The 27991-nt window shown below is 41.7% G+C and overlaps 2 protein-coding genes across 2 annotated transcripts; both read left to right on the forward strand.

Annotated features, from left to right (window-relative positions):
• The first annotated feature begins 67 nt into the window (after positions 1 to 67).
• Positions 68 to 5866, forward strand: snrnp27 (small nuclear ribonucleoprotein 27 (U4/U6.U5)). Its single transcript, XM_029678479.2, has 6 exons — positions 68 to 228; positions 3014 to 3137; positions 3568 to 3683; positions 4447 to 4526; positions 4990 to 5054; positions 5510 to 5866. The coding sequence occupies exons 1-6, from the start codon at positions 192 to 194 to the stop codon at positions 5562 to 5564; spliced, it is 477 nt and encodes a 158-aa protein (XP_029534339.1). The 5' UTR covers positions 68 to 191; the 3' UTR covers positions 5565 to 5866.
• Positions 5867 to 5967: 101 nt separating this feature from the next.
• On the forward strand, positions 5968 to 26789 carry mxd1 (MAX dimerization protein 1). Its single transcript, XM_029678480.2, has 6 exons — positions 5968 to 9853; positions 10600 to 10699; positions 17101 to 17130; positions 21170 to 21284; positions 22838 to 22997; positions 23258 to 26789. The coding sequence occupies exons 1-6, from the start codon at positions 9787 to 9789 to the stop codon at positions 23455 to 23457; spliced, it is 672 nt and encodes a 223-aa protein (XP_029534340.1). The 5' UTR covers positions 5968 to 9786; the 3' UTR covers positions 23458 to 26789.
• Positions 26790 to 27991: the final 1202 nt, after the last annotated feature.

The following is a 27991-nucleotide window of genomic DNA, read 5'->3' on the forward strand; positions in this document are numbered from 1 at the left end:
ACGCTATTCATATCCATTCCAGCCCACTAGGGGTCAGTAAATATATCTTTCTATGTTAAGGGCTTCCGGTTTCCTGTCTTTTTCATCTGCGGAGAGAACAGCAATGAGTTACTGAAATCAAACGGCAGAAATCTGTTAAATTGTCGACGGTTTCACTTTGCTTATTGTTTGAAGAACTTAAGGCCCTAAAAATGGGCAGAAGTAGAAGCCGATCCCCACCAAAACGAGGTTTGTATTAGCAATGAATAACCAACGATGACAATAATAGTAATTTGCTAAAGTTAGCTACAGTAGCATCATACGTTATTTACAAACCGGTCCATATGTATTCCAGCTAGCAAGTTGACGATAACAATAACCACTATTTCGGTCTCGCAACTAACATGTACGTGTAGCCCTAAACATTGTAGTTAAACTACAGTAATCTGGTTAACTTTTAATTGTGTACACGCTCGCCCATAATGGAGTAAAGGAGCCAAACAGCGTTACTCCGGACTATAGTCAAAGGACCTTCTGGCTTTGGTAGACAAATACGGCAACTAAAAGTGAATGGATTCTCGATTACTATACGTTTTTAGAAACATAAAGCCTCCAACTTTCTTGTCACATAAAAATAACGTTAATTTAACAAATGCAAAAATATACACTTAATAAACAATAAACAAGGCTGTAAAGCTGTCCACATAATTCCCATCGTAATGAGTTAATGCATATATTATGCTTTGTGACGTTTTGGTCTTTGCATTCTTTTCAGCTATTTTTATTTTGCCCGAAGTCTACGCCCCTTTATCTGTGATTGGTCAACTGTAGGGGGAATTAGACACATGCAGCGTGTAAACCCTAAAGCCATTTAAAGCTGCAGTATGTAACTTTTTGGGCAACACGACCGAATTATAGAGCTGTCATTCTCATTGAAAGCAAGTCTAAGACGCGGTAGATCTGTTTTATGTGCTCTCTTTCTATGCTTCCCGTGCCCAAGTTTCGTTTTTGTGTGTTTTACTTTCGGTTTCGTAAACCAGCTGAAAATACAATATTTCTGCTTATGGAAAATGTTTATCACTGGTTTAGATTGTACAATGATTCTCTATGCTATACTTGCTTGTTTTGTCACATAAACACATTTTAGCTACCAGGAAATGGAGGAGCATGGCGCATCTTTAAATGTGTATAGTAATTTAACCTTTTTTTGTTTTGAGAAAATTACAACTGATTTGTTACTTATGTTTCCAAAACTACCGCAAACAATGCATGTTAACGTTAGAGCAAGCATCTGGGTTCTTAACAAAACTCCCCTGGCAAGAAGATACTGTCTAACCCAATATAGTTAATTAGTTAAAATTAGGCATAGTGGGCAAAACAAGCAAGCATCTGGGTAAAGCCAAACAGGAGCTAGGGAGATCCTATTGTAGCATATATTTCCTTTAGGGAACGCCTCCTCTGGGAAGTGTGTGTGCACAACCTCCATTTGACCTTGCACTCTTTCAAACACTAAGTCTTAAACTTAGTGCACTGTGTTTGTAACAGATTGTAGTTTTGGGAACATAATGTATTGAGATGTTTCATCGATGAGATAATTAGCAGAATGTTTGCCCAGTTTCACCTAGTTCATCCTCTCCACTACCCGTGACCGGACTTCAACTCTCGTTTGGTGTTGAGAACGTTCTAAATGAATGCTTCATCTTTATAGCCCCTGTGATGTCTGGGTTACCCCTTCTATTGACTACCACAACTGAAAAACCTCATGGAAACTGGAGATATTTTTTACATCACTGGTTAGAGGACAACCTGCATTTTGAATGTTACATTTTGGGGTCACCAGAACAGAAAGAAACGCAACACTATTTTGTCGTGACTCATCGGTTATCACGTTGAAATCAATTGGTGTGCGTATCAGTGCCATTTAAAAATATAAAAAACGAAATCCTGCAAACCCCAGTGTATATGACAAAATAAACATTACAAAACCAAATATATTGATCTGTTTTAAGCACTTGAGGTAAAAATTTGATGACCTGATGCTATCAAAACGTCAGCTTGTGTAATGTATTAACAAATACTGTCCACAATATGGAAAGTAACATATCATTTTTCCCCCCATATCTTATTAATGTATAGCTTAATTTATCGTGATAGTAAGTTAAACACACAGATTTGTTTCAATAATCACATACTTTATATTTCTCAGTAGTTTAACCATTTAGAGATGTAAAAAAATGCTCCTAATCACAATTTAACCAGGCGCTCTAGACTAGATCGTCCAAAGGGTCTGTGCTGCAGGCTGAACGTTTGATGTCCCTATAGTCAGTGGAGATTGCTGAGGGGAAGACTGCTCATCATAATGGTTGGAATGGTATCAAACATCAGATGTGCTTGATACTACTCTGTTCCAGCCATTATTATAAGCTGTCCTCCCTCAGCAGCCTCTGCTGGTCTACTATGACTGGGCTATGAACATGCTATGCTATGAACATAGCTAGTGCGTCTTTCTCTGGTCCATCACACGACAACTACAAGTTGCCTCTACTCTGTGGAATATTCCTTTGACTCTTTCAGTTTCCCCCAAAAATGTATTTAGAGTAATTTTAATATACTTTTGTAACTCACCAATGTGTAGATGTTGCTAGAGTGTTAGATACTTTCTCTGTATGCACAGGTTGTCATTTAAAACAATACAGAAACGACCAGACTAGCTCTGGTCCACGTGCATGCGTTGGATCTGCACTACAACCTGCGTGTGCCTCTGTTGCATGCACCTGGACCAGAGCTAGTCTGGCGGTATATAACGTGCTAAAAAATATATATGTACTTTTGTATTTTGGAGGAATGACACCCTGCATATAAAGACAAATTATTCAACACTTTAGCAACATCTTCACTTCGAGGTAGTACGAAAGGCTATTGAAAACATTCACGAAACAAAATTCTATTCATGTAAGGATTCATAACATGGATGCTGTTCTTGGTCCTCCGCCATATTAAGTAATGTCTTGGTCTGTTTGTTCCTCGTCTGCAGAGAGACGACGCTCTCGCTCGGGTTCAAGGGACCGCGAACGAAAGCGCAGGGAGAGGGAACGCTCCCGTTCTCGGGAAAGGCGAAGGAGCCGCTCGCGCTCTCCAGCCCGAAGGCGGCGCTCAAGGTGAGAGAAGAGACACCCAGTGAGTCATCTCAACTAAAAGGGGGTTGACAGTGGACTCACACAGGGTCATTGTTACTTCTCTGGGCCTATGTGGTGTAACCTCGGTCTACACTCCCATTGACATAAATATATCTGGCTAAAGAGACTGTGATACTTTGTGCTCTTAGGGGGAAGTTTGACTATTTCTGTACTGCAAAAGTATCATCAGGGCTGTATTCCGATTCCACACCCTTCTCCCCAAATGTGCACTTCCTCATCCTCAAGAATTTACAAGCATTGGATTGGGGTGGGGGGAGTGTTTCCAGTTTCCACCATATTTGTTAAACCAGTCCATAAGGGAAAATGATTTATGCGCACTTCAAGAAGGATATAGAATGGGACCTCTGCCTAGATAACCCGTCCACCAGCTATCTCTGTCTCTTGTCTTTAGGTCTCCTCGCCGGCTGCGCTCTTCTTCCAGCTCCCCCTCCAGGCAGAAGGACAGGCGTGATGATGAAGATAAAAAAGATTCCAAGGATAAGCCAATAAAGGAGCATCAGATCTCAGGTGGTTTATCTGCTATGATCTTGTATGTGTCTCAAATGACACTTGATTCTCTACATGGTGCAGTACTTTTGACCAGAGCCCTGTGTGTATATATACAGTACCAGTCAAACTTTTGGGCACCTATTCATTCAAGGTGTTTCTTTATTTTTACTGTTTTCTACATTGTAGAATAGTAGTGAAGACATCAAAACTATGAAACAACACACATGGAATCATGTAGTAACCAAAAAAGTGTTATAAAATAATATAACAAATAAAAATAAAAATAGATTTTAGATTCTTCTAAGTAACCACCCTTTGCCTTGATGACAGCTTTGCACACTCTTGGCGTTCTCTCAACCAGCTTAAACTGGAGTGCTTTTCCAACCGTCTTGAAGGAGTTCCCATATATGCTGACCACTTGTTGGCTGCTTTTGTTTTGTGTCATTATCCTGTTGAAAAACAATTGATATTCCCACTAAGCTCAAAACAGATGGGATGGTGTATCGCTGCAGAATGCTGTGGTAGCCATGCTGGTTAAGTGTGCCTTGAATTCTAAATAAAATCAGTGTCACCAGCAAAGCACCATCACACTACCTCCTTCATGGTGGGAACCACACATGCAGAGATCATTCGTTCACCTACTCGGCGTCTCACAAAGACATGGCGTTTGGAGCCAAAAATCTCAATATTGCGTGTGCTAATTGGGATGCACCCCTTCTGTGAGAATATGGAGAAATACTACTGTTGCATGTCAGTGTCTAAAAGTGTGTATTGTTTATAGAGGAAGACATGCAGGGCAAGACCGAAGAGGAGATTGAGATGATGAAGATTATGGGATTTGGCAACTTTGACACCACAAAGGTAAGGATTCTTTCAACTCGTCTCAAATCTAGAGGTTCCTGTTTAGGCTTGCCAAAGATATCTGTAGATATTAGATGCTTTTATTTAATCTGGAGTCTGCAGAATAATTGCTGAAATTGTCCAACTCACCACAAGGGGGCACAGTTTTCTAAAACTAACTGATTGTACGGTGCCCTTCACCAACAAGAATTAAAGATCTAACAATCATAATAGTGATTTCTAAGAACTTGACACAATCCACTTTTGGTAAACAGTTTGTTGTAAGACTAAGATCATCTGAAATGGGTGTGATTCTTTTCAAAGGAGTTCAATTAGGTCTCCATTTGTCTGGCAGTTTTTTTTATTGCAGGAAGATGTTTTGATTTGATACAACTTAATTGTTTATTGCCACAGGTGAACGAAGGGTGAACAACCTCATGTTTCTGGATGTGTGATGTATTAATGTAGTTGTCATTGCCAACAGGGGAAGAAGACCAATGGAGCAGTCAATGCGCATGCTATCAATGTGTCTCAGAAGAGGAAATACAGGTCTGTTGATTCATTATCATTAACCCCAAGAGTTGTCTTATGTGGCTTTTTATTTCACAAATAACATTTAAATGACAAAATTGGGTGGAGCTGCTCACGTGTAGTTGTGAAAATGCTGTAATATAGACTGCATTTAGTATATAATATATCAATGTGTGGGACTACTAATATCTAGTCCTTCTTGTTAGGATATTATTTATTTTCCATCACATTCAGGTCACCTGTTATTAAGTAGCGTATCTTGTTGATTTATGCACCAACTAGCTTCATTTGTTTATAAATCAACAATTCCAACTGCAAGGCACAAGGTCCAGGCTGATATTGAGCAGTCTGAACAGTGACTGCTCATTGCTGCCAATCACCTCTGCAGGTGTTTCTATGCAGACATTTTGGCTCTCCTATTGGTAGATGATGATGTAATGGTAACAGTTTTGTATTATTTCTTTTTTTTTCAGGCAGTACATGAACAGAAAAGGTGGATTCAACAGACCTCTGGATTTCATTGCTTGAAGTAGGATAAACAGAACATACTCATTGATGTTCCCTAAAATATACTATTTTAGCCTTGTCGTCTCTAGACTGTGTTTTGGTGATAGAAGTTTATCTTTTTGTATTATGTATTTTTTTTTCATTTTGACACCCTGCACTGCATTTAAGTTATGCGAAGACCCATGCAACTGAATATAATTAAATGTTTCTGTAATATGTTTAGCTTATTTTAGTCTTGCTGACAACATGCCTGGGTCGATATGCTTTTCAGGGTGCATTTTAATTAAGGTGTTTTTGGGTCAGATTAAAAACGTTAATTCAGATCATGGCCCATTCTCATTTTTACGATTGATGTAAATTGCCAAATTATTGAAATGTAAAGCTCTAAGTGGGATAGTTAATTGATTGCTGAAAGGTATGAGAATATTTTTGAAGGCAAGTATTTTAATGGGTGGGATTTGAGCACAAACCCCTCTTCAGTTGTGTTCAAATTCCCTTTCTAGGCTCATTTCTCATGTCATCTTCTGTATATGGTTTTAAGGACAAATGGTTGAAATCAGCGGTTAGCCTTCCTATCGCCTTTGACCACAGAACGTCTGCTGTCATTTCTATTAGTTTCCCAACAATTCTACTTGTTGAATCTCCACCATTTGTCGTCACCAAACGGATGTATTAATTAGTTGCATACTGTTCCCTTTTCATTTCGTTGAGCTATATTTTCTGTTCGGTTCCCTACGTGATGTACTGCTCACAGCTGACGTTCGTGTTCTGTCTTGCCTCCCCCTTGATCACACCTACAGCGTCATTGTGTTTTGCTACACCAGAAGTACATTCATTTCCAATGGAACGCTGTGTTTGCCTTGCACCATTGTTCTGTGTGGTTCATAGGTTGGATTTATTGAACGTATGCATCATTGTATGTGTAGACGTCTTGACAGAAATGGTAGAAAGTGAATGTTAAACTTTTGTTCCACACATCCAGATGATGCTGCATACCATTTTGCGAAATGATGGTTTAGGCGTGCTCAAGCCGTAGTCTTTTTTTGCATACTACACTGAACAAAAATTAAAAAGCAACATATAGTGCTGGTCCCATGTTTCATGAGGTGACATGAAAGATCCCATAAATGTTCCATAGGTACACAAAGCTTATTCTGGGGACAATAAATAAATAAATAAATAAAAATGCCACTCTAAAATGTTCAGTTTTGCCACAGATGTCTGATGGATTGTGCAATTGGCATGCTGACTGCAGGAATGTCCACCAGAGCTGTTGCCAGAGCATTGAATGTTCTCTACCATAAGCCACCTCCGTGTAACCACGCAAGCCCAGGACCACCTCCAGGCTTTTTCACCTGTGGGATCGTCTAGGTGCGGAGGAATATTATATATATTTTACCCCCTTTTTCCTAATTACAATCTTGTCTGATCGCTGCAACTCCCCAACGGGCTTGGGAGAGGCGACGGTTGAATTATGCGTCCTCCAAAACGTGACCCGCCAAACTGCGTTCCTTAACACCTGCCTGTACCAATGTGTCGGAGAAAACACAGTTCAACTGACAACCAAGTCAGCCTGCAGGCGCCCGGCCAAGTAAATCCCTCCCCTATCCCGGACGACGTTGGACCAATTGTGCACCACTCTATGGGACTCCTGGTCACAGTCCGGGATCGAACGCGGGTATGCAGTGATGCTTCAAGCATTGCGATGCAGTGCCTTAGACCACAGCAACATTCAGGAGGCCCTCTAAGTATTTCTGTCGGTAATAAAGCCCTTTTGTGGGGAAAAACTAATTCTGATTGGCTGATATGCCCACCTATGGCTGCACCCCTGCCTAGTCGTGAAATCCATAGACTAGGGCCTAATGAATTCATTTAAATTGACTGATTTCCTTGAACTGTAACTCAGCGAAATCTTAGAAATTGTTGCGTTTATATTTTTGTTCAGTATAGTACAGTCGCACTTAATTGCATTCCAATTAAATGGATGCAATTCTGGGCATTTTGATCAAATTCTAACTGAACATCACAACTGAATCTTCCCAAAGTGTAATCGAACTATGGCGCAGTCAAGCACGCATAAAATATATTTTGCCACCACATACAATTCAACGCTGGCTCTTGCCCTCATAGTATGTCAATTTCCTAACCTGCTTTCAATCAACAACCTACTATGTGGTTTTCAAGCATATTTGGAGATTCCAAGTGGTTATGGGTCTTTTGAAGTAAATTTACCCGAACGGGAATTTGAGGACTGTTCTCTCTTGTCATGGTTTCTAGAATTCACATTTTTTTTTAATAGTTATGGTTTTAAAAAAAATGCTTAATGACTTCTGCAGCAAAACTTGCTTCTGCATTACCTTGTAAGAAAAACAGTTCCTTGTCACTATACAGACCAGAGGGGCGGCTGGTAGCCTAGTGGGTAGAGCGTTGGACTAGTGACTGGAAGGTTACGAGATCGAATCCCAGAGCTGACTGGGTAAAAAATCTGAACACGGCATTTAACCCACTGTTCCTAGGCCGCCATTGAAAATAAGAATTTGTTCTCTAACTGACTTGCATAGTTAAAGGTAGAAAATACCAATGTAAAGTTAGGGGCACTGGTTCATGCAAACCAGTCAGGCGGAGTGTTATACAATTTAGACCACTCCATTGGTCCTTAATAAAAATCGCCACTCACTATTGGGGGACTTGCAAAACCAAGTGCCCCAATAGTGGCGCAGCATGTGAATTCTGCAAACCACTGAACGCGAAATAAAGCAAACAACACTGAAAAACCAATCACCAGTGTACAGCGAAAGCAGCATGTCGCCCCGTGCGAGTTGTTGACGAATCGCGATTAGACTCGGTGAGAACAATCACGCCAAAACACTTACTTGGTGCCAACAACAGTAGAGAAACAAGACTCCACTGTGGCTCTTTTCCTGTAACAATGATATGATGGCGCGAAAATGTTAACCAGTTGCACATGACAGCCCTGTTGGTGTTACTATTTAGGATACCCAATCGCATCACAGCTCACATAGGGCGCGTTCGTAAATTCACTCCGATTTCAGAGAACGCTCGTCTGAGTGCAGAATAACGGATGGATTAAACGAATGTCCAGTGCCAGTAAACGTAAGGGGAAAAAGCGTAATTAAATTGTTGCCCCCATCTCAGTTAGTCACCAACAGAATGGATAACATGAAAACAGCTTAACCAGCTCTGCTAGGCCGAGTAAAATGGTCAGAGGTGTTCTCTCAATTTCTGTCTGGAAGAAGCTAGCCAACGTTAGCTTGTGTTCTTGACTGCCGTTGAGGTCAGAATGCTTGGAACAACCCTTACACCTCGGCCAGAGCGTCCAGTGTGCGCTCCGAGAGCGTAACGCTCTGAATTTACGAACGCCCAGAGCGCACTCGGTCACTCCAGAGTCAATTTACGAACGCACCCATAAGCTCTCTGGCAAACACAGTAGTTTACCAGCAAAACTGCTGTCGTTCATATAAACACTGTTGCAAGGTAGCAGTTTATTTAGCTTCTCTTTTGACCTAGTATTTTTTTAAATAAAATGTTTCGTGTCAGCCTTTGCAGCTCGAGACGACCCACACGTGATCGGCCAGCATAACTAGGCGCTTGTTAGTTACAGTATTTGAATTTGACGAGACTATTTTGACGTTGGATAGCTAACTATATTCGCTGGTTCAAAATTTCGAATAGATCTCACATGAATGTTTTAAATATATTACAAGCGTTATCACAAGCGTACCTAATTTTGATATTTAAGGCAGACTGTATGAAGTTAATTTGTTAACCGGTTAGACGTTAGTTTTTCTTTCCAGCTTGAGCTGCTGTACATTTTCTGTTCGGCTAATAAATTATAACGTCATTTGCTTTTGAGAGCCATCTGCGGATTGTCATTTTTACTTTTTCAAGAACAAGGCTTTCTGCCTGAAATATTTGTGTTAGGGATTCCACAAACATTGTAGCTAGCTAGCATTTAGCTTGCTTGCACCCGTAACAGCGATTGTAACCACGAGCCAGCATCGGCCAAGCGAATTTGACAAAGTATTTAGTCAATAATTAAGTTATCAAGAGCAGTATCACACACACCGATAACTGACTTCTGTTGTCGAGAATTTGCATCCATCTTTGCTTATTTTCATTACCGAAAGTGAAGTACCCTGACTAGCCACAGTCAGAAGCAGTTGAGTAGCTAGCTATCCAAATTCTGAATCTGATTGTCATTTTATTAGTGTTATTGTTGAAAATGGCGGCGATCGAAATGGTGCAGATGTTGATCGAAGCAGCAGAATACCTTGATCGCAGAGAAAGAGGTACAGTGTTAACATATTTAGCATTTTGTGTATCATATTGTTTTTATATCATTAGTGAGCTACCCTGCCTCATTTGAATTGCTGGGGAGTGCACCTGTCATAATCCATTTATCAGGTTCATTATAAATGATTGATTATTGATGTAGACCAGATTTTAAAAACATTAATTAATAATTGCATTGTACATCGAATAAGGGGGCCAGCTGGCAGCAATATGCTCACAGCAACAACAAATGCACAGCAGCAAAAACAGTCGACCATGCAGGGGATATTTTCTATTACAAACACTTTGAAGTATAATGTTGCAATTTTACTGACATGCAGAAATGACCATGTTTGATCGAAAAATATATTTGTCACATTCAAAACGGGAAAGGTTCATGCTTGCGCCAATGGATTTGATCTTGATGTTCTGTCCAGACGATTTCCCACCTCTCCCTTCTCTCTTTTGTGGTTAGGCTGGGGAGCCAGCAGGGTTTACACCAGTTCAGATGACATCATTGGCTGAAAAGGGGGGAAATTATCATAAATCGAGATTGTATGTTAATACTCAAGCTATATAACTACAAACGTGATACAAATAATAGTTCACTTCTTACCTAGCTAAAAAATACAGTATTCCCTCATCTCACATTTATGGCTCTCAGTTTTCATTGGAATGTCTATGGTTGCATTGAATGCATTCATTGCACTGTGTTGTGAATTACAGTGATGGATTGATTTATATCCTGCTAATTTATTTCCAGAAGCTGAACATGGCTATGCCTCCATGTTACCTTTCACCAGCAGCAAAGAGAAGGACAGCTTGAAACGGAAAAATAAAAGCAAGAAGAACTCCAGTAGCAGGTATAGTCATTTGAGCTAGTTCTGTCTATACGTCCTTGTGTAGAGTAAACCCCCTCAAGGGAATACCCTATAACTGCAAGATCAGTTTTTCAGAGAACAAGACCTTTGCGTTGTCCAGTTTTAGCCCCAACAGTGACCCAGATGGGAAAAATATTAATCAGATTCAGACAGAATTTAGCAAGTAACTACATACAATAGTGGGGAATCCAAGCCTTTTGAGGTCGATCAAGGTGTCCAAGGATAAACCGCAGCAGTCAGGCAGTTCACCCTGACGGGCATCCCTCCTGGAAAGACAGGACACCCTCACCCTGCCTGGCCAATTGTCTGTCTGTCTTTCTGATGTTATCCAGCTTACCTACAGTGCCTTGCAAAAGTATTCACCCCCTTCGGCATTTTTCCTATTTTGTTCCATTACAACCTGTACTTTAAATGGATTTGGATTTCATGTAATGGACATACACAAAATTGTCCAAATTGGTGAAGTGAAATGTAAAAAGAAATAACTTGTTGAAAAGAAAAAGTTCAACAGAACAGTGGTATGTGCATATGTATTCACCCCCTTTGCTGTGAAGCCCCTAAATAAGATCTGGTGCAACCAATTACCTTCAGAAGTCACATAATTAAGGAAATAAAGTCCACCTGTGTGCAATCTAAGTGTCATATAATCTGTCACATGATCTCAGTATATTTACACCTGTTTTGAAAGGCCCCAGAGACTGCAACACCACTAAGCAAGAGGCGCTACCAAGCAAGCAGCACCATGAAGACCAAGGAGCTCTCCAAACAGGTCAGGGACAAAGTTATGGAGAAGTACAGATCAGGGTTGGGTTATAGAAAAATATCAGAAACTTTGAACATCCCACGGAGCACCATTAAATCCATTATTAAAAAATGGAAAGAATATGGCACCACCACAAACCTGCCAAAAGAGGGCCGCCCGCTAAAACTCACAGACCAGGCAAGGAGGGCATTAATCAGAGAGGCAACAAAGAGACCAAAGATAACCCTGAAGGAGCTGAAAAGCTCCACAGCTGAGATTGGAGTATCTGTCCATAGGTCCACTTTAAGCCGTACACTACACAGAGCTGGGGTTTATGGAAGAGTGGCCAGAAAAAAAGCCATTTGCTTTAAAAAAGAAAATAAGCAAACACGTTTGGTGTTCACCAAAAGGCATGTTGGAGACTCCCCAAACATATGGAAGAAGGTACTCTGGTCAGATGAAACTAAAATGTTGCTTTTTAGCCATCAAGGACAACGCTATGTCCAGCGCAAACCCAACACCTCTCATCACCCCGAGAATAGCATCCCCACAGGGAAGCATGGTGGTGGCAGCATCATGCTGTGGGGATGTTTTTCATCGGCAGGGACTGGGAAACTGGTCAGAATTGAAGGAATGATGGATGGCGCTAAATACAGAGAAATTCTTGAGGGAAACCTGTTTCAGTCTTCCAGAGATTTGAGACTAGAACAGAGGTTCACTTTCCAGCAGGACAATGACCCTAAGCATACTGCTAAAGCAACACTCGAGTGGTTTAAGGGGAAACATCTAAATGTCTTGGAATGGCCTAGTCAAAGCCCAGACCTAAGTCCAATTGAAAAGCTGTGGTATGACTTATAGATTGCTGTACACCAGCAGGAACCCATCCAACTTGAAGGAGCTGGAGCAGTTGTACCTTGAAGAATGGGCATAAATCCCAGTGGCTAGATGTGCCAAGCTTATAGAGACATACAAAGAGACTTGCAGCTGTAATTGCTGCAAAAGGTGTCTCTACAAAGTATTGACTTTGAGGGAGTGAGTAGTTTTGCACACTCAAGTTCTGTTTTTTAGTCATATTTATTGTTTGCTTCACAATTAAAAAAAGATTTAGCATCTTCAAAGTGGTAGGCATGTTGTGTAAATCAAATGATACAAACCCATAAAAAAATATATTTAAATTTTAAGGCAACAAAATAGGAAAAATGCCAAGGGGGTGAATACTTTTGCAAGGCACTGTAGACACCTAGTTGTGAAAACAGCCTCCTACAGTGGTCTTACCTAGGCCTATATGTGTTAAGGTGTCTGTCTGTGTGGTCGGGCGAGGCAGTAAGTGTAGATAACTAGACATTAAATCTAAACGGGGATAAAGGAGGGGTTGTACTGGTCTATTTATACCTAAGCCTCAGTTCATTGTAATAGGAACCTGCTGTTATTACAATATTTGGTTTGGACTGATGGGTCGCTTAGTTGTCCAGCTTGGGCTGACAGAGCCACCAGTACATACAGTGGGGCAAAAAAGTCTTTAGTCAGCCACCAATTGTGCAAGTTCTCCCACTTAAAAAGATGAGAGGCCTGTAATTTTCATCATAGGTACACTTCAACTATGACAGACAAAATTAGAAAAAAATCCAGAAAATCACATTGTAGGATTGTTAATGAATTTATTTGCAAATTATGGTGGAAAATAAGTATTTGATCACCTACAAACAAGCAAGATTTCTGTCTCTCACAGATCTGTAACTTCTTCTTTAAGATGCTCCTCTGTCCTCCACTCATTACCTGTGTTAATGGCACCTGTTTGAACTTGTTATCAGTATAAAAGACACCTGTCCACAACCTCAAACAGTCACACTCCAAACCCCGCTATGGCCAAGACCAAAGAGCTGCCAAAGGACACCAGAAACAAAATTGTAGACCTGCACCAGGCTGGGAAGACTGAATCAGCTTGTTTGAAGAAATCAACTGTGGGAGCAATTATTAGGAAATGAAAGACATACAAGACCACTGATAATCTCCCTCGATCTGGGGCTCCACGCAAGATCTCACCCCGTGGGGTCAAAATGATCACAAGAACGGCGAGCAAAAATCCCAGAACCACACATGGGGACCTAGTGAATGACCTGCAGAGAGCTGGGACCAAAGTAACAAAGCCTACCATCAGTAACACACTACGCCGCCAGGAACTCAAATCCTGCAGTGCCAGACGTGTCCCCCTGCTTAAGCCAGTACATGTCCAGGCCCGTCTGAAGTTTGCTAGAGAGCATTTGGATGATCCAGAAGAAGATTGGGAGAATGTCATATGGTCAGATGAAACCAAAATAGAACTTTTTGGTAAAAACTCAACTCGTCGTGTTTGGAGGACAAAGAATGCTGAGTTGCATCCAAAGAACACCATACCTACTGTGAAGCATGGGGGTGGAAACACCATGCTTTGGGGCTGTTTTTCTGCAAAGGGACCAGGACGACTGATCCGTGTAAAGGAAAGAATTAATGGGGCCATGTATCGTGAGATTTTGAGTGAAAACCTCCTTCCATCAGCAAGGGCATTGAAGATGAAACGTGGCTGGGTCTTTCAGCATGACAATGATCCCAAACACACCGCCCGGGCAACGAAGGAGTGGCTTCGTAAGAAGCATTTCAAGGTCCTGGAGTGGCCTAGCCAGTCTTCAGATCTCAACCCCATAGAAAATCTTTGGAGGGAGTTGAAAGTCCGTGTTGCCCAGCAACAGCCCCAAAACATCACTGCTCTAGAGGAGATCTGCATGGAGGAATGGGCCAAAATACCAGCAACAGTGTGTGAAAACCTTGTGAAGACTTACAGAAAACGTTTGACCTCTGTCATTGCCAACAAAGGGTATATAACAAAGTATTGAGATAAACTTTTGTTATTGACCAAATACAAATTTTCCACCATAATTTGCTAATAAATTCATTAAAAATCCTACAATGTGATTTTCTGGATTTTTTTTCTCATTTTGTATTTCATAGTTGAAGTGTACCTATGATGAAAATTACTCTCTCATCTTTTTAAGTGGGAGAACTTGCACAATTGGTGGCTGACTAAATACTTTTTTGCCCCACTGTATGTCTGTTAGAATGAAACAATTTCTACTATAAGATGTTTTTTTCCCAAGTGTAATATTTGTGTGTGGTCACAAGCATTCTATTGTGAAGGCTGTCATGGCTAACTGCAATCTTAGTGTATTGTCTAGGCAACAAATAACATTGGATTGCTTTCCTTACATTTTTTAGCTGTGAGTCAGGTTCACATGAACCACTTTTTATTTTACACATAGAGACTGATCATGTAGATCATATTCTTTGTTGTTTAATTAGTTAAAACCTGCATTTCTGGTGACTGATACGATTTGTTAAATTCTGACACCAATTTCATTCCACATAATTATACAAATTAACCTATAAACTGATAAGCATGACAGGACAAGTTTTTATTTTCTGCAGCTAACAGACTAACAGGAAGCAGAATCTGAATTGAATTTAAAATAAAGGAAGTATAATTTAAATTAAATCTGAATGAATGAATGATTCTAAACATCATCATAGAACATGTTATTTTGGCATGTATGGTTACCAATACCATGTAGCATTTAGCATAAGGTTGAAAACGGATTCTCCTAAAAAATCGTTTAAATAATTTCAGTGGTCTGGAAATATTATAGGATCATGTTTAGAGTTGTCTTTAATAATTTATAATTCCCTTAAAGATTAAAATATATATATATATTATATATATATATATATATATATAACAAGAATTGATAAGATCAAACACTACAGTATGGAAGGGAACAATCTAACATCTCATGACAAAGAAAAATTTAATAAAATATTTGTCAAATTAATGAGACTCATGTTTCATGTCTCGGTTGAATTGTTATTTTTTTCTATTCAAATTCTGCTTGATGTGGGGTGTGGTCAATTCAAATTCATTGTTTTCAATTCAGGAATTCCGAATTGACCTCAACCCTGCTCTGCAGATTATTTCAGAAAAAGACACTTGACTGGCTTCCTGGCACTGTGTGGAGCCTGAAGAGTGAAATCTGTGTGTCTGTGTGCCCTTGTTGGTAGAGCTGGTAGGACCTTAGGTTGTTGGTGAACGGTGCAGTACACTGCAATGCAGGAGGCCTTTAAATCATCTCTCTATCTATATGACCATCGCTTTCTCTCGTTCTCTCACCGTCTCTTTCGTTTGCTCTGTGAGGGGGCGGTATCAGCTAAGGTGAACTGGGAGAAGAGTGAGGGTCTGATTTATGGGGAGATGGGCCAGAGAATCACATTTTATTGGTCACATACACATATTTAGCAGATGTAGCGGGTGTAGCGAAATGCTTATGTTCCTAGCTCCAACAGTGCAGTAATATCTAACACTTCACTACAATACACACAAATCTAAAGTAAAATAATGGAGTTAAGAAATATATAAATATTAGGACGAGCAATGTTGGAGTGGCATTGATTTAAAATACAGTAGAATAGAATACAGTATATACATATGAAATGAAATGAGTAAGGCAGTATGGAAACATTAAAGTGACCAGTGATTTTATGTATATAGGGCAGCAGCCTCTAAGGTGCAGGGTCGAGTAACCAGGTGGTAGCCGGCTAGTGATGGCTATTTAACAGTCTGATGGCCTTGAGATTGAAAAACAGCTTCTATCTCTCGGTCCCAGCTTTGATGCATACTCTGATTTCATACTCTTCCTGGGGAGCTACAGTTGGGTAGGGAGGAAGCTCATAGGGGTGTTCTTGGGGACCTCAGAATTTCAGGAGAGAAATTGGGAGGGGTTGGTGGACAAGATTATGGCTAAGTTGTCTAAATGGTGGTGTTGTTGCCACTGATGTATTTCAGGGGAAAGGTCCTGCTCACTAACAACTTGGCTGATTCAATTCTCTGGCACACGCTGATCATGTTGAAGCTCCCCCAAAGACTCTGATCAAAAACCTGAGTGAGCATGAAGGGACCAAGGACTAGTTGGCAGGGTGAAGGCTTTCTGCCTACAAGCTGCACAGAGACTTCTGTAGCAGCATGGGATGTGCTGGTGAGACACTGCATGGGCTGTTCTAAGGAGGGCAGGGGGCCTTGGATACGACAGGCACTTGTTCTTGTTGGATCTTGTGCAGGTCATTATATCAACCATTACTCCGTTCTTAGGGTGTGGAAAGAGACGTAACTGTTCACAGAGACGTTTCACAGCCTGGAGCCTTGTGGCTCCCCTATGTTCCACAATCCCCTCATCCAGACCAGAGTGCTGACCTCTGCTAACTTGTGGGCCAAACCTTGTGAGAGCGGGGTTCACAAGGTTGGGTGACCTGAGAGAGGAGGATGGATGGAAATCTGCTAGCGACATGGGGAGGCTTCCTCCTTAAAGTCCTCCAGGCTGCTGCAGCAGGTGGTGGAAGGGGGTCCATGCTACTGAGTTCCTTCAGAGAGCTGCTGGGAAATGGGCAGAGACTGGGCCGAACACAAGCCTCTCTCTCGCTGTAACAACTCCATGGCTGACTGCAGTGGTGGCAAACAGAGAGGAGAGGAAGGTTTAAAGCACTTTACTGAAGCACACTGAATTTACTTGGCGACAATTTGTACGGATAGTTTCTAATCTCTGTCACTCTTGTCTGTTTACAGATCCATACACAACGAGATGGAGAAGAACAGGTAGGTCGAATCCCACATAAAGTTCTCTGTCTCTCCGTCTCTCTCCTCATTCCCACATGGATAGTTAGGAGCACCAGAGAGTTATTACCGGGAAATGAACAGTGCAGAATGATAACCCTACTGCTTATCCTACAAGGGACCACTGGTCTCTCTTTGGCCTCTCCCTGGCTGTGCCTGGTCTCTCTTTGGCCCACTAACACACTGCCGGAGGAGAGAACAGTGAGACTCATTCCCTCTGTCAACTTCTGTGTGTGTGCGTGCGTGTGTGTGTGTGTGTGCTCGTATGAACCCACTTAAAATGCCTACCACCCTGTCTCAGTCCAAGTCCTCTGTTACAGTGAGTCCCATAGCAGCTTAGCCTGCCTGCCTGGTGGAGCTGGCCACTGTGTAACCTGACTCTGTCACGTTATGGCATCCCAGTGTTCTGCCCTTTGGACTAGTTCATACTAAGCTAAGCCTCGGGCCAGCTGAGGAACATCACCTGGATGTGTTCCACTCCGTTGTGTATTTGTTTGTCTCCTGTGTGTTTATTGGAGAGCGAGAGGGGGTGTGTGTGTTTTCCACAGTGGCTCTGTGTCGCTCTCTCACCCAGGAGCATTAGAATAGTTATTACTCATTCATGCTGCAGTTGAAATTGATAAACACATACTATGATCACATATCCCTCTGGAGTACTCCCAGTACCAAATATTCTCCATACACCTAGCCTTGAGCTTCCAATAACATTTCAAATGTTCTCAACTAGCCCACATTTGTGCAATTTCACCCCACTCATGCACACGTGGCCTTTGGGGTGTACGCAAGCATACACACACACACACACACACACAAAATTGGTTGTACCTCCTCCCGCCTGCCTGTGTGTGCATGTAGCAGCCTCCAGTTGGAGGTGTTTTATGTGTGTTGTGTAGCAGGATCTTGTGGTCATCTTTAGCTGCACAGAGAGAGGGGGAAGTGAGGAGAGGAGATAAAGGGGATAAATAAAGGGATACAGAACAGCTTAATGTAAATCTAGTGATCACCTCTCCTCTATGTTTAGTAACAATGTTGTTCAAATGTACATGGAACTACAGATGTCGGATCTTAATTTGATCGCTGAGAATTTTCCTTCTGCATCAGGAAATTCAAATGAGCCTTATGAATCCCTGAAAATGAGCAGTTCTCTCTCTCCATGCGGGGGCAGTCGAGTCATTGAGGTTTGCTATCAAAATAATATTCTCTCTCTCGCTCGCTCAAACACTAGGCCCTAATACTGCAACATTCAAATGTACAAACAAGTATCTGAAATTCAGCCATACATATCAACAACTGTCTTTTTGTATAGCTTAATAACACAAGGTCGCCGCTAGGCTACAACATACAAGTGTCAAGTGTTTCCTAAGGTTATGAATGAACTGTCAAAATAGAGTTGAATCTGGGTTGGTGTAGCGGTTAGGGCCGCTGCCTTCACGTATAGGCCTACCGTGTTGCTGTGGGTTCCATTCCGGCCCATGCACTTCTGGCACAAATAACGCAATTCCCCTGATTGACTTGATTAAGTTACACATTTCAAATGTGGACAGTCAAGGGATATTTTACCCCTGATCTTGATAAGAAATGACCATACCAGAAAGTTTCAGATAACATAAATGGGAAACAAATGACATAACAGTAGGCTACACTCAACATTAGTTTCCATTCATACAAAGTGTCAGGTAAATTGCCACACTAGATTTGCTGTGGTAAACAAGGAAATTAGTTGTTCTATTGAACGGAATAATTGTCAATCGCCCTTAGTCTGTTCAAACAGGGCTACGCTGTTCTGATGACAACACCAACCAGATGGTGAAACACTGGTTTTGAAGTTCATAGGCGGGGCTACCTCATCACGTGGCCATGACCGACTCATGTACGCTGCACAAGCAGGACGAGGTAACCCCAACATCTTTTAGGGAGTGGCAATGAGGTTACCAAAAGTGGTTGTAATTGAGATCAGCATTGTGGTTGAATTAGCTGTCGATTTTAATCTAGTGCCATTGATGGTTGCAACTTGCAATAGGCCATTTGATTATATTCCAACAGGCTACATTCTGTAGGCTACCCATTAGCCTATCCATTGTCATATAATACAAGGTGTGAAAACCTATAATGGGCTACTGTTTGTTTCACTGGCTGAGTTGAGAAGCTCATCAGTTGATTGACAGATGTAGTCCTACTGTAGAGCGATAAACTTTCCTCCAGTGTGGATGCTCTCCCATGTTTTATAGTTAGACTATGTATCATTTTGATGGTCTTTAGTGTGGATTGGAAGCCTGTATTGTGTGGCTTTAATATATTCATTTTGTAAAGCTGTCAAGATGTTTATGCATTTGAGCCTATCCAAAGACGATTTCGTTGAGCTGAGACACTTTTCTCTGATGTGTATATTCAGACTTCGTTTTACTTCTTGAAAACATTGAAATAAATGCAATTTACCCCCCCAGAGTCGATGTCCGCGCGCCCCCGCGGAAGTCTAATTAGCATAATTTAAAATATTTTGTTTAAACTAGACATACAATGAGCTCCAAAATTGTTGAGACAGTGACTTTGTTTGTTTTCGCTCTGTATTGCAGCACTTAGGATTTGAAATGAGACAGGGACTTTGACGTCGAAGTGCAGATTGTCACTTTTAATGAGAGTTAGGACGCACAAATATTATACATGTCTTGGGGGTATGATATTTGTGCATCCTCTATGAATACTGATGATACATAGGCATGTTGTTTTGAATGATTTTGTTTTAAGCCTTTCCCAAACCATAGCCCACCCCTAACCTTAATCACTCGGAATGACTGCCTAAACTGTTAACCCATTTTTAGTTGTTTCTGTTTTAACCTTGTAACCACAGATAATTAATGCAGCAAAAATAGACATTTGTTCATGAGTCAAAGGGCAGTGGGCCAGATTCGAACCCATGCCGTCTCTGGCAATATGTGTGCCGGATTAAGTGGCTGTGACCCGCTGGACCACATAGGCACTGATATAACCAAACATGTATTCTGCTTATTGCTTGCCTTCAACATATATAATAAAACAATTTATCTATAAAAAATGTTTCCCTAATGAAAAATACATCTACCCCCTACAAATGTTAGTTTATTATAACCCACATAAGAACTCACACGAGATGCGCTGTAGTCCTCAATTAGCCTACATAAGGTATACTGTAGGTATGGTACTACACTGTATACAAACACCGCTTCTGGCTGCCCCCTGGTGGCGATTCTAAATATTTATTCTGATATTAAAATTCTCCCGCAACGAAAGGGTTCAAATTAAGATTGGACATCTGTATAGAAGATGATTCCACTGTACATGTGACTTGGTTTACCATGTTTGAAAATAATCAAATACATTCCTCTTCAAAATGGACCTACATGTCTTCAACAAGTGTTGTTTAGGCCTACTCGCACTCATTCCCTTACCAGAACAGATGAAACATTTCTGGAAGACTGTTTGATGCAGTCCATTTGATTTCTAGAGTCATGAGAAGGTGCAGGCCCTAGACAGGCACAAGCCCGATGAAAGTGATCATAGGTCAGCGGTGAAATTACTGCAGAAGATACAGGGAGCGAGAGCTGACTCCAGAAGAGGTGAACAATGACTGCTGAGAGGGTTTAAGGGAACTGATTTAATTATGCTTCTCCTTTCTCTCTCTCTCTCTGCAGAAGAGCTACAGGGAGCGAGAGCTGACTCCGTATGAGGTGAACAATGACTGCTGAGAGGGTTTAAGGGAACTGATTTAATTATGCTTCTCCTTTCTCTCTCTCTCTCTCTCTCTCTCTGCAGAAGAGCTACAGGGAGCGAGAGCTGACTCCGTATGAGGTGAACAATGACTGCTGAGAGGGTTTAAGGGAACTGATTTAATTATGCTTCTCCTTTCTCTCTCTCTCTCTCTGCAGAAGAGCTACAGGGAGCGAGAGCTGACTCCGTATGAGGTGAACAATGACTGCTGAGAGGGTTTAAGGGAACTGATTTAATTATGCTTCTCCTTTCTCTCTCTCTCTCTCTCTCTCTGCAGAAGAGCACACCTACGGCTGTGTTTAGAGCGATTGAAATCCCTCGTTCCATTGGGACCAGACTCCAACAGGCATACCACCCTCAGCCTGTTGATGAGAGCCAAGAAACATATCGGGGTGTGTGTGCCGGGAAGTAATCAGTTCCAAGTGGTTTCTGATTCAAGAGGGCAATTTGATTGACCATTGTAGAGGTCAGAAGAGGGGGCTTGTCTGTTTCTGCCTCAACTAACCCCTTTGCATGGTTACAGCAACAGTTAGCCTGGCTAGCTAGAGGGTAATGAGTATAGCATTAACTCTGGTGAGTGACTGGTGTACAGCTAGGTTTGTTGTAGAGTACACAGCTCAGTTGGTTAGGTGATTAAGGTGGAGTGAAGTGGCAACTTGTTAAAAAGTAAACCCTGCATCACTCAAGGACCAGGGTTACCTACCCTGTATAGAGCAGGGATTTTTTTTTAACATTTGATTTTTTTTCTCGCCTGAGTAGTCTCATTTCACTGCCAATAATAAAATTAAACCATCTAGTGTTCAGAGAAATAACAACACAATGTCAAATACAGGTAGCCTAGTCAAATAATTAACATCCAATCAGATTAACCGTTACTCTCGCGGGAATTCCACTAACGGTCCGTATGTAGCCAAACGTAGCTGCTGCTCATGTTGGTATCTGTACTGATGGCGCAAAAGCCATGACAGGGATACATAGTGGAGTGGTAACGTGCGTGCAAGCAGTTGCTCCCGACACCACTTGGGTACACTGCAGTATCCACGAAAGGCTCTTGCTGCCAAGGGAATGCCTGACAGCTTGAAAGACGTTTCGGACACTACAGTAAAAATGGTTAACTTCGTTAAAGCAAGGCCCCTGAACTTGTGTATTTTCTGCACTATGCAATGATATGGGCAGCGACCATGTAACACTTTTACAACATACAGAAGTGCGCTGGTTATCAAAGGGGAAAGTATTGACACTTTTTTTTATTGAGAGACAAGCTTAAAGTTTCCTTTACTGACCATAATTGTCACTTGTCTGACTGCTTGCATGATGACGAGTTTCTCACACGACTGGCCTATCTGGGTGATGTTTTTTCTCGCCTAAATGATCTGAATCTAGGATTACAGGGACTCTGCAACTATATTCAATGTGCGGGACAAAATTGAGGCTGATTAAGAAGTTGGAGCTTTTTTCTGTCTGCATTAACAAGGACAACACACAGGTCTTTCCATCATTGTATGATTTTTTGTGTGTGCAAATGAGTTCAAGCTTACGGACAATGTCAAATGTGGTATAGCGAAGCACCTGAGTGAGGTGGGTGCTCAATTACACAGGTACTTTCCCGAAACGGACGACACAAACCACTGGGTTCGTTATCCCTTTCATAATTGAACCGAAACCGAACAGACCAAGAAGCACTAATCACTCAGCATTAGTTTGTTAAAAAGCAGCTTTTCTGTTGGAATGGATGAGTCAACATTTATTTGAGTTAACAGAATATGAACGTTTAAAAGTTAGATTTTCACTGGACAGTTACTTTACTGTATCACTGTTACATACAGTACTGAGGTCAGAGGTTGCAGGAGGGCAAGAGGAGATAGCATGTTTTAAAGTAGCTGCCACAACGCACGCACACACAAAGTGAGGATGTTGTCTGACTGTATGTGTGTGTCTGCTGTAGAGGTTGGAGGAGAGCGAGCGGAGAGCCCAGCATACCTTAGACCAGCTGCAGAGGGAGCAGAGGCACCTCCAACGACGTCTGGAGCAGCTAGGGGTGGAGAGAACACGTATGGACAGCACAGGATCCACCGTCTCCTCCGACAATCCAGATGCAGACCAGGGTGAGCACACACGTTGATGGCCATGGCTGTTATGTTCACCAATGTATAGATAAAGACACTGTTCAGTGATGTAGGCCATCATTGTAAATAAGAATGTGTTCTTAACTGACTTGCCTAGTTTAAATAAATGTTACATATGAGAAATATGGTGCATCCCACATTGGTAATCCAAGGTAGTTCTGTTGTGGGCACAGTAGAGATGACATTGTAGCTGCCGTGTGTTTTAGGGTGATAGTATTAATCTGTAGTGTGTGTAACAGAGGAGGAGCTGGATGTGGACGTGGAGGGGACTGACTACCTGCTGGGGGATCTGGAGTGGAGCACCAGCAGTGTGAGTGACTCTGACGAGAGGGGAAGCCTGCGCAGCAGCTGCAGTGATGAGGGCTACTCAAGCGCCAGCCTGCGCCTGCAGAACCAGAAAACTCAGGAGAACGCCAAGCATTTGGGCTGTAGCCTATAAGAGCACAGCCCTCAACCTCTGGCCCATGTGCAACGGCGTCCCTCTATCGTCACCAACCATTCTCTGCCAATCAGACCTCACCTCCAGCAGGACTGGCCTTCTGACAAAGCCCTCTCCTCCAGCTGTATTCCACCTCTCTTTCCCCCTCAGACCTCCAACACCTGAGACACCCATCAACTCATTTCAACCGTCCATCGGCCAACCAAAATGGAAGATCTGCCCATTCAGAGCCTCTGGCTCAATAAGATGAGTAGTATTTGGAAGACACCCCTCCGTCCACCCCTTTCTGTGTCCACCACCTCCGTCCCTACCTGCTCTGCTGTCAGTTTCAGTGTAAGAGCAGAGAGGTGACTTGACTGTTTTCACGTATCCATGCTGTTTCCCCCTTCCAGCTCCCAGCGTCTGAGAACGAAAGACTTCAGCTAGAGAATGTTATTACAACACTACACCTACACCTCACTGCCCCCCCTCCCTTCGACCCCCAGCTCTAGCTCCCATCTCGCCCATATCTATAGGTGGTGGTACAAACAATCGGCGCATGGATGGTATTTAGCACTTAGAGACAGTATAGGAAGGGATTGTCTGGGTCAAAGAGCTGTGGTCATTGTAATCAATATACTGTATGTCTCCTTAAAAGACATTGCAGCTATTGTAGTAATGTTATCAGGTGTAGTCTATTAGAAAGTCTTTATGGTAAATAATTGTCTACCTGCACTGTCTACATGTAAAGTCCTCACTGGGAGTTCTACAACACTAAGCACGGGTGTGATTTGATGTCATCCATGTTCCACAACCACTTCATTGTTGCGATCGGCAGCAATACATCCATCCCTCTCTCCTCTACCTGGCTTAGCGGTTGGATAGATACCTCCATGTTTTTGGCTCTTATAATGGGGGGCTATTACATTTTAGTTTTTATTTTGGCATACCCTGTACTTTCAAATCCTCACCTGCCATTCTGAATTTTTATGAGGAAAAATAAATTGAGGACAAAAACTTGTTATGAAGAATGCACAGCATGAGATTGTTATGGGGTATCTTTTATCTTCCTCTCGCTGATGGCGGTGGCGTCGAACTCATCTTTTAATGTGATGGTCTGTGTTTCTGCTAGTCATGTCCTGTAGCCAGTGGTAGTCACTTGAATATGTGTTGAAGTTATACAGACAGACAGTAAGTTACCGGTAATTGTTGAAAGTAGACCAGTGGAGGGATTAAAGCACATTCCATGTTCGAGAGAAAGTAGGCCAGATGGAGCATTACCTTCATCCATATTTATGAGGGAGTGTTTTCAGTTTTTAAAGCCAGGAAGGTTCTAGCTATCTGCTTCAGGTTACCCACAAGCAGAACACAACAGATGTGCTGACTTGCTTTGCCTTTGGGTCAGAGCACAGTACAAGCAAGATCAATGTCTTGTGAGTTTGTTCACCTCTGGAAAGAAAAGAGAAGAAAGGCTACTGTACACTAAAGATACTCTCCTCTGCCTTGTCTATATACTTAGATATTGTTTATGCAAAATGTTATGTTTATGTAAATAGTTTACGCAGAAAGATCTGTTTATCAAAAAAAAGGTATTTATATTAGATGTAAATATATAGATATATCTATTTAATTGCTTGTCGCTTTACTAGTTTTTGTTGTGAGGGTTTCAATGTATAGTTGGTTTGCACCGCATAGTCGATCCAGAGCTTTTTAGATCTGTCATTTGTACCTATAGGCTTTTGTGTCCTTTCAAAATTGGCACGGTGCTCCTAGAATTGAAATTGTTTTATTTGTGGTTGATTATATTTATCTATTTCAAATCTATCCTCTTTGTCAACAGGTAAATAATGCAAAAAAAATATAGATTAATATAAAAATGTATTACATTGAAAAGAGGAGCTGGCGTGTGTGTTTGTGCTTTGGCATTGCTGGGATGGTGGGAAGTTAGTGGGCTTTCTCCCTTTGTGCCTGGGGGCCTTAAACAAAATGGCTTCTCCACCCAAGAGATTATAACACATTGTAGAAAGAGGAGGAATTGGTGGGTTCAGTAACCAGGGGATAAGATGGGGAGGTTTGCAGCAGCATTTGAATGTAGTCGACTAGCCTATAATATATCTCCCCCTGCACTGTTGCAGCACAATGCCAAAGGAACCTCAAACTGTGTCACTGCAGAATCTCGTTAGAACGGGAAGACGGTTGGTACACACCAAAAAAATCCTTCAAAAATAGGAGTATGATTGTTTAGTCTATTTGTGTGGAATGCTGCACTTCTATGCCATTTTAAAACCCTATCCAAAAAGAGAACCATGTAGCTATGCTAGAAGGGGAATGTTGTGAATTGAGTACACGACTCAGACTGGTGCTATGGGGCAGGTGTATGTATGTCTTGTCACTGTCTTCAGAGAGAAAATATAATGGTTTGGGAGGGTTGTTTTAATGGGAAAACACTGTCGCATTTGTATGGATGTTTTTATTGGTTTACTATTAAAAAGGTGAAAAAGAGTATCGCTTTTCAAAGAAAACCTAATGTATTATTAAAGCTAAGCATTGTTTGTTATTGGGGAGCCACACACTCCTCTCCTTCCCTCTCTCCCTGTCCATGGCCTGTTTTATACGATTTCCACTCCTACCTGTGTGTGAATGTGACTTCCATAGAGAAGAGATCCTGATTCATTTCTATGGTGGTTCCCCCCGTCCTCCACATGCTGTGGACCAGCCACCATGGTGCAGAGGGAGCCTGAGGGAGCAGACTGGGCTGTGTAGTATAGCTGCAGCTGTCCTCCCTCCCTGTATAACACTCTTAACACCCTCAGTGCTTCAGCCTCTGCCTTAAGAGCAGGTGTAGATTCTTAAAAAAGAACAAGAGATCAATGCAGTTGGCTTCTGTGTAGTCCAGTGTAAGCTATATAGGATATCATCCTGGGAATTCTCTTTTTTGTTTTGTTGTGTATATTTGGGTTACGTTCGTACGAAGTGGCTTAAGCCTTAAAACAGACAGATGTGAGAGAACCATAGTAAAGTATATATTATACACGTTCATATATAATATAGGTGTAGACATGTAATCACAAAAGGTCATTATTTTCATTGTAACTGTCTCAGGTGTTGCTCTCCCTCTCACACACACACACACACACAGACATACACACGTTGTCATACACACATCAGAACAGACTGCCTTTTGAAGGAAGGGTTTATGTCAAACTATAAAAAGGTGGACATTTTCTGCACACATTTTTTAGAATTAGGGATTTTAAACATTGTGAAAACAATCTTTGGGAAGTGTGGTGCAGTCATTTCTATTTGCCAGTGATATAAAAGGAATAAAACCATTTGAAAGCCTTGTTTACCTAGCCACTTTCCTTGTCTTTGTGTTCATGGCTCATTCTGATTATTTGAAATATGTATTTATTTCTGCTTATGCTGATATGTGGCTGTCTTGCTTACCTTAATTGAATGCACTGACTGGAAGTTGCTCTGGAAAGGGTGTTTGCTAAACGACCGTAATGTCAATCTAATGCAGAACATCCCTATATACTATAGTAGTAAAAATCCAAATTGACGATATAGGGGATCTTCAGCTTTGCTTGGAGACCTTGTCAATGTGGAGGAATGCCAGATGGGAAAACAAAGCTACCATCTTGGGAGGTAATCAAAGCTAGCTCTCTGACAAGCAGAATAAACAGAAAACATACAGTTCCGAATAACACAGAAATACAATTTCATTATCTTGGCACCTTTGTGACAGTCCGTCCTTGTCTGGTTGCCCGCAGAGGGACAGAGATAGAGGAGAGTGCGGTGTGGGTTGCTGTCTAACACTTGATGAAAGGATTCCAGCAGGCTTCTGACCCTTCCCTGGTGACTGAGATGAGGTATTCTTCCAGTATCTAATTCAGACTGGAATAATATGTCCAGATCAGTCTGTATGAGATGCTATGTGCTTCTAGCCTACTGGCCAAAGGAAATCTGAAGCCGTATTCTGTTCTGAACTAGTGTTTTTATAGACTCCAGCAGGGCAGAAGAGGCATTGACTTTTTAAAGTATTTTGACCTCACCTGTTGGATCCCCCAGCACTTTCCTCAAGATATATTCTTAAAGAGGTAATGTGAGTGAGTCTGTCTACCCTCCCAGGTGGTGGTAGTAGATGGGGTAGGGGAGCAACAACTGTCAAGGAAAACCTTGAACATAACACAGACTCAACGCAAAATACATCAATGGACAGTCTGAATGCCATCAGTGACATCACATGGGGCTTAAATGTTTTGCATTGCAGTGCTGTCCCTAAATCCTTTCCCACAACCCTTCTCTACCTGATATAGTACTGTCTTTGTCATTGCTACTGTCTACTTGCGACTATCTACTTGACAAGTGTACAAAGGGGGGGCTTTATCAATTAAGTCTATTTTTCATGTGTGCATCTATGCCATAATGTGTTTGTGTGTCGTGTTTACATTCCGTCAGTGGGTTCAGAGACCCATCTCTCTCCCCGTTAATGTCAAATTAGGCAAATCTATCAGTTTATTTCAACCCTGCAGACCCAATTTACCACAACCTT

Source organism: Oncorhynchus nerka, linkage group LG13 (assembly GCF_034236695.1).
Source record: "Oncorhynchus nerka isolate Pitt River linkage group LG13, Oner_Uvic_2.0, whole genome shotgun sequence".
NCBI lineage: Eukaryota > Metazoa > Chordata > Actinopteri > Salmoniformes > Salmonidae > Oncorhynchus > Oncorhynchus nerka.

Bases quoted from the DNA above. Each gene is read 5' to 3' on its own strand.
- snrnp27 (XM_029678479.2), top strand. From the start codon at position 192: ATGGGCAGAAGTAGAAGCCGATCCCCACCAAAACGAG. The intron at 3,684-4,446 runs GTGGTTTATCTG...TATTGTTTATAG, and splicing joins AAAGGAGCATCAGATCTCAG to AGGAAGACATGCAGGGCAAG. The intron at 4,527-4,989 runs GTAAGGATTCTT...CATTGCCAACAG, and splicing joins GCAACTTTGACACCACAAAG to GGGAAGAAGACCAATGGAGC.
- mxd1 (XM_029678480.2), top strand. From the start codon at position 9,787: ATGGCGGCGATCGAAATGGTGCAGATGTTGATCGAAGCAGCAGAATAC. The intron at 10,700-17,100 runs GTATAGTCATTT...GTCTGTTTACAG, and splicing joins AAGAAGAACTCCAGTAGCAG to ATCCATACACAACGAGATGG. The intron at 21,285-22,837 runs GTGTGTGTGCCG...TGTCTGCTGTAG, and splicing joins GAGCCAAGAAACATATCGGG to AGGTTGGAGGAGAGCGAGCG.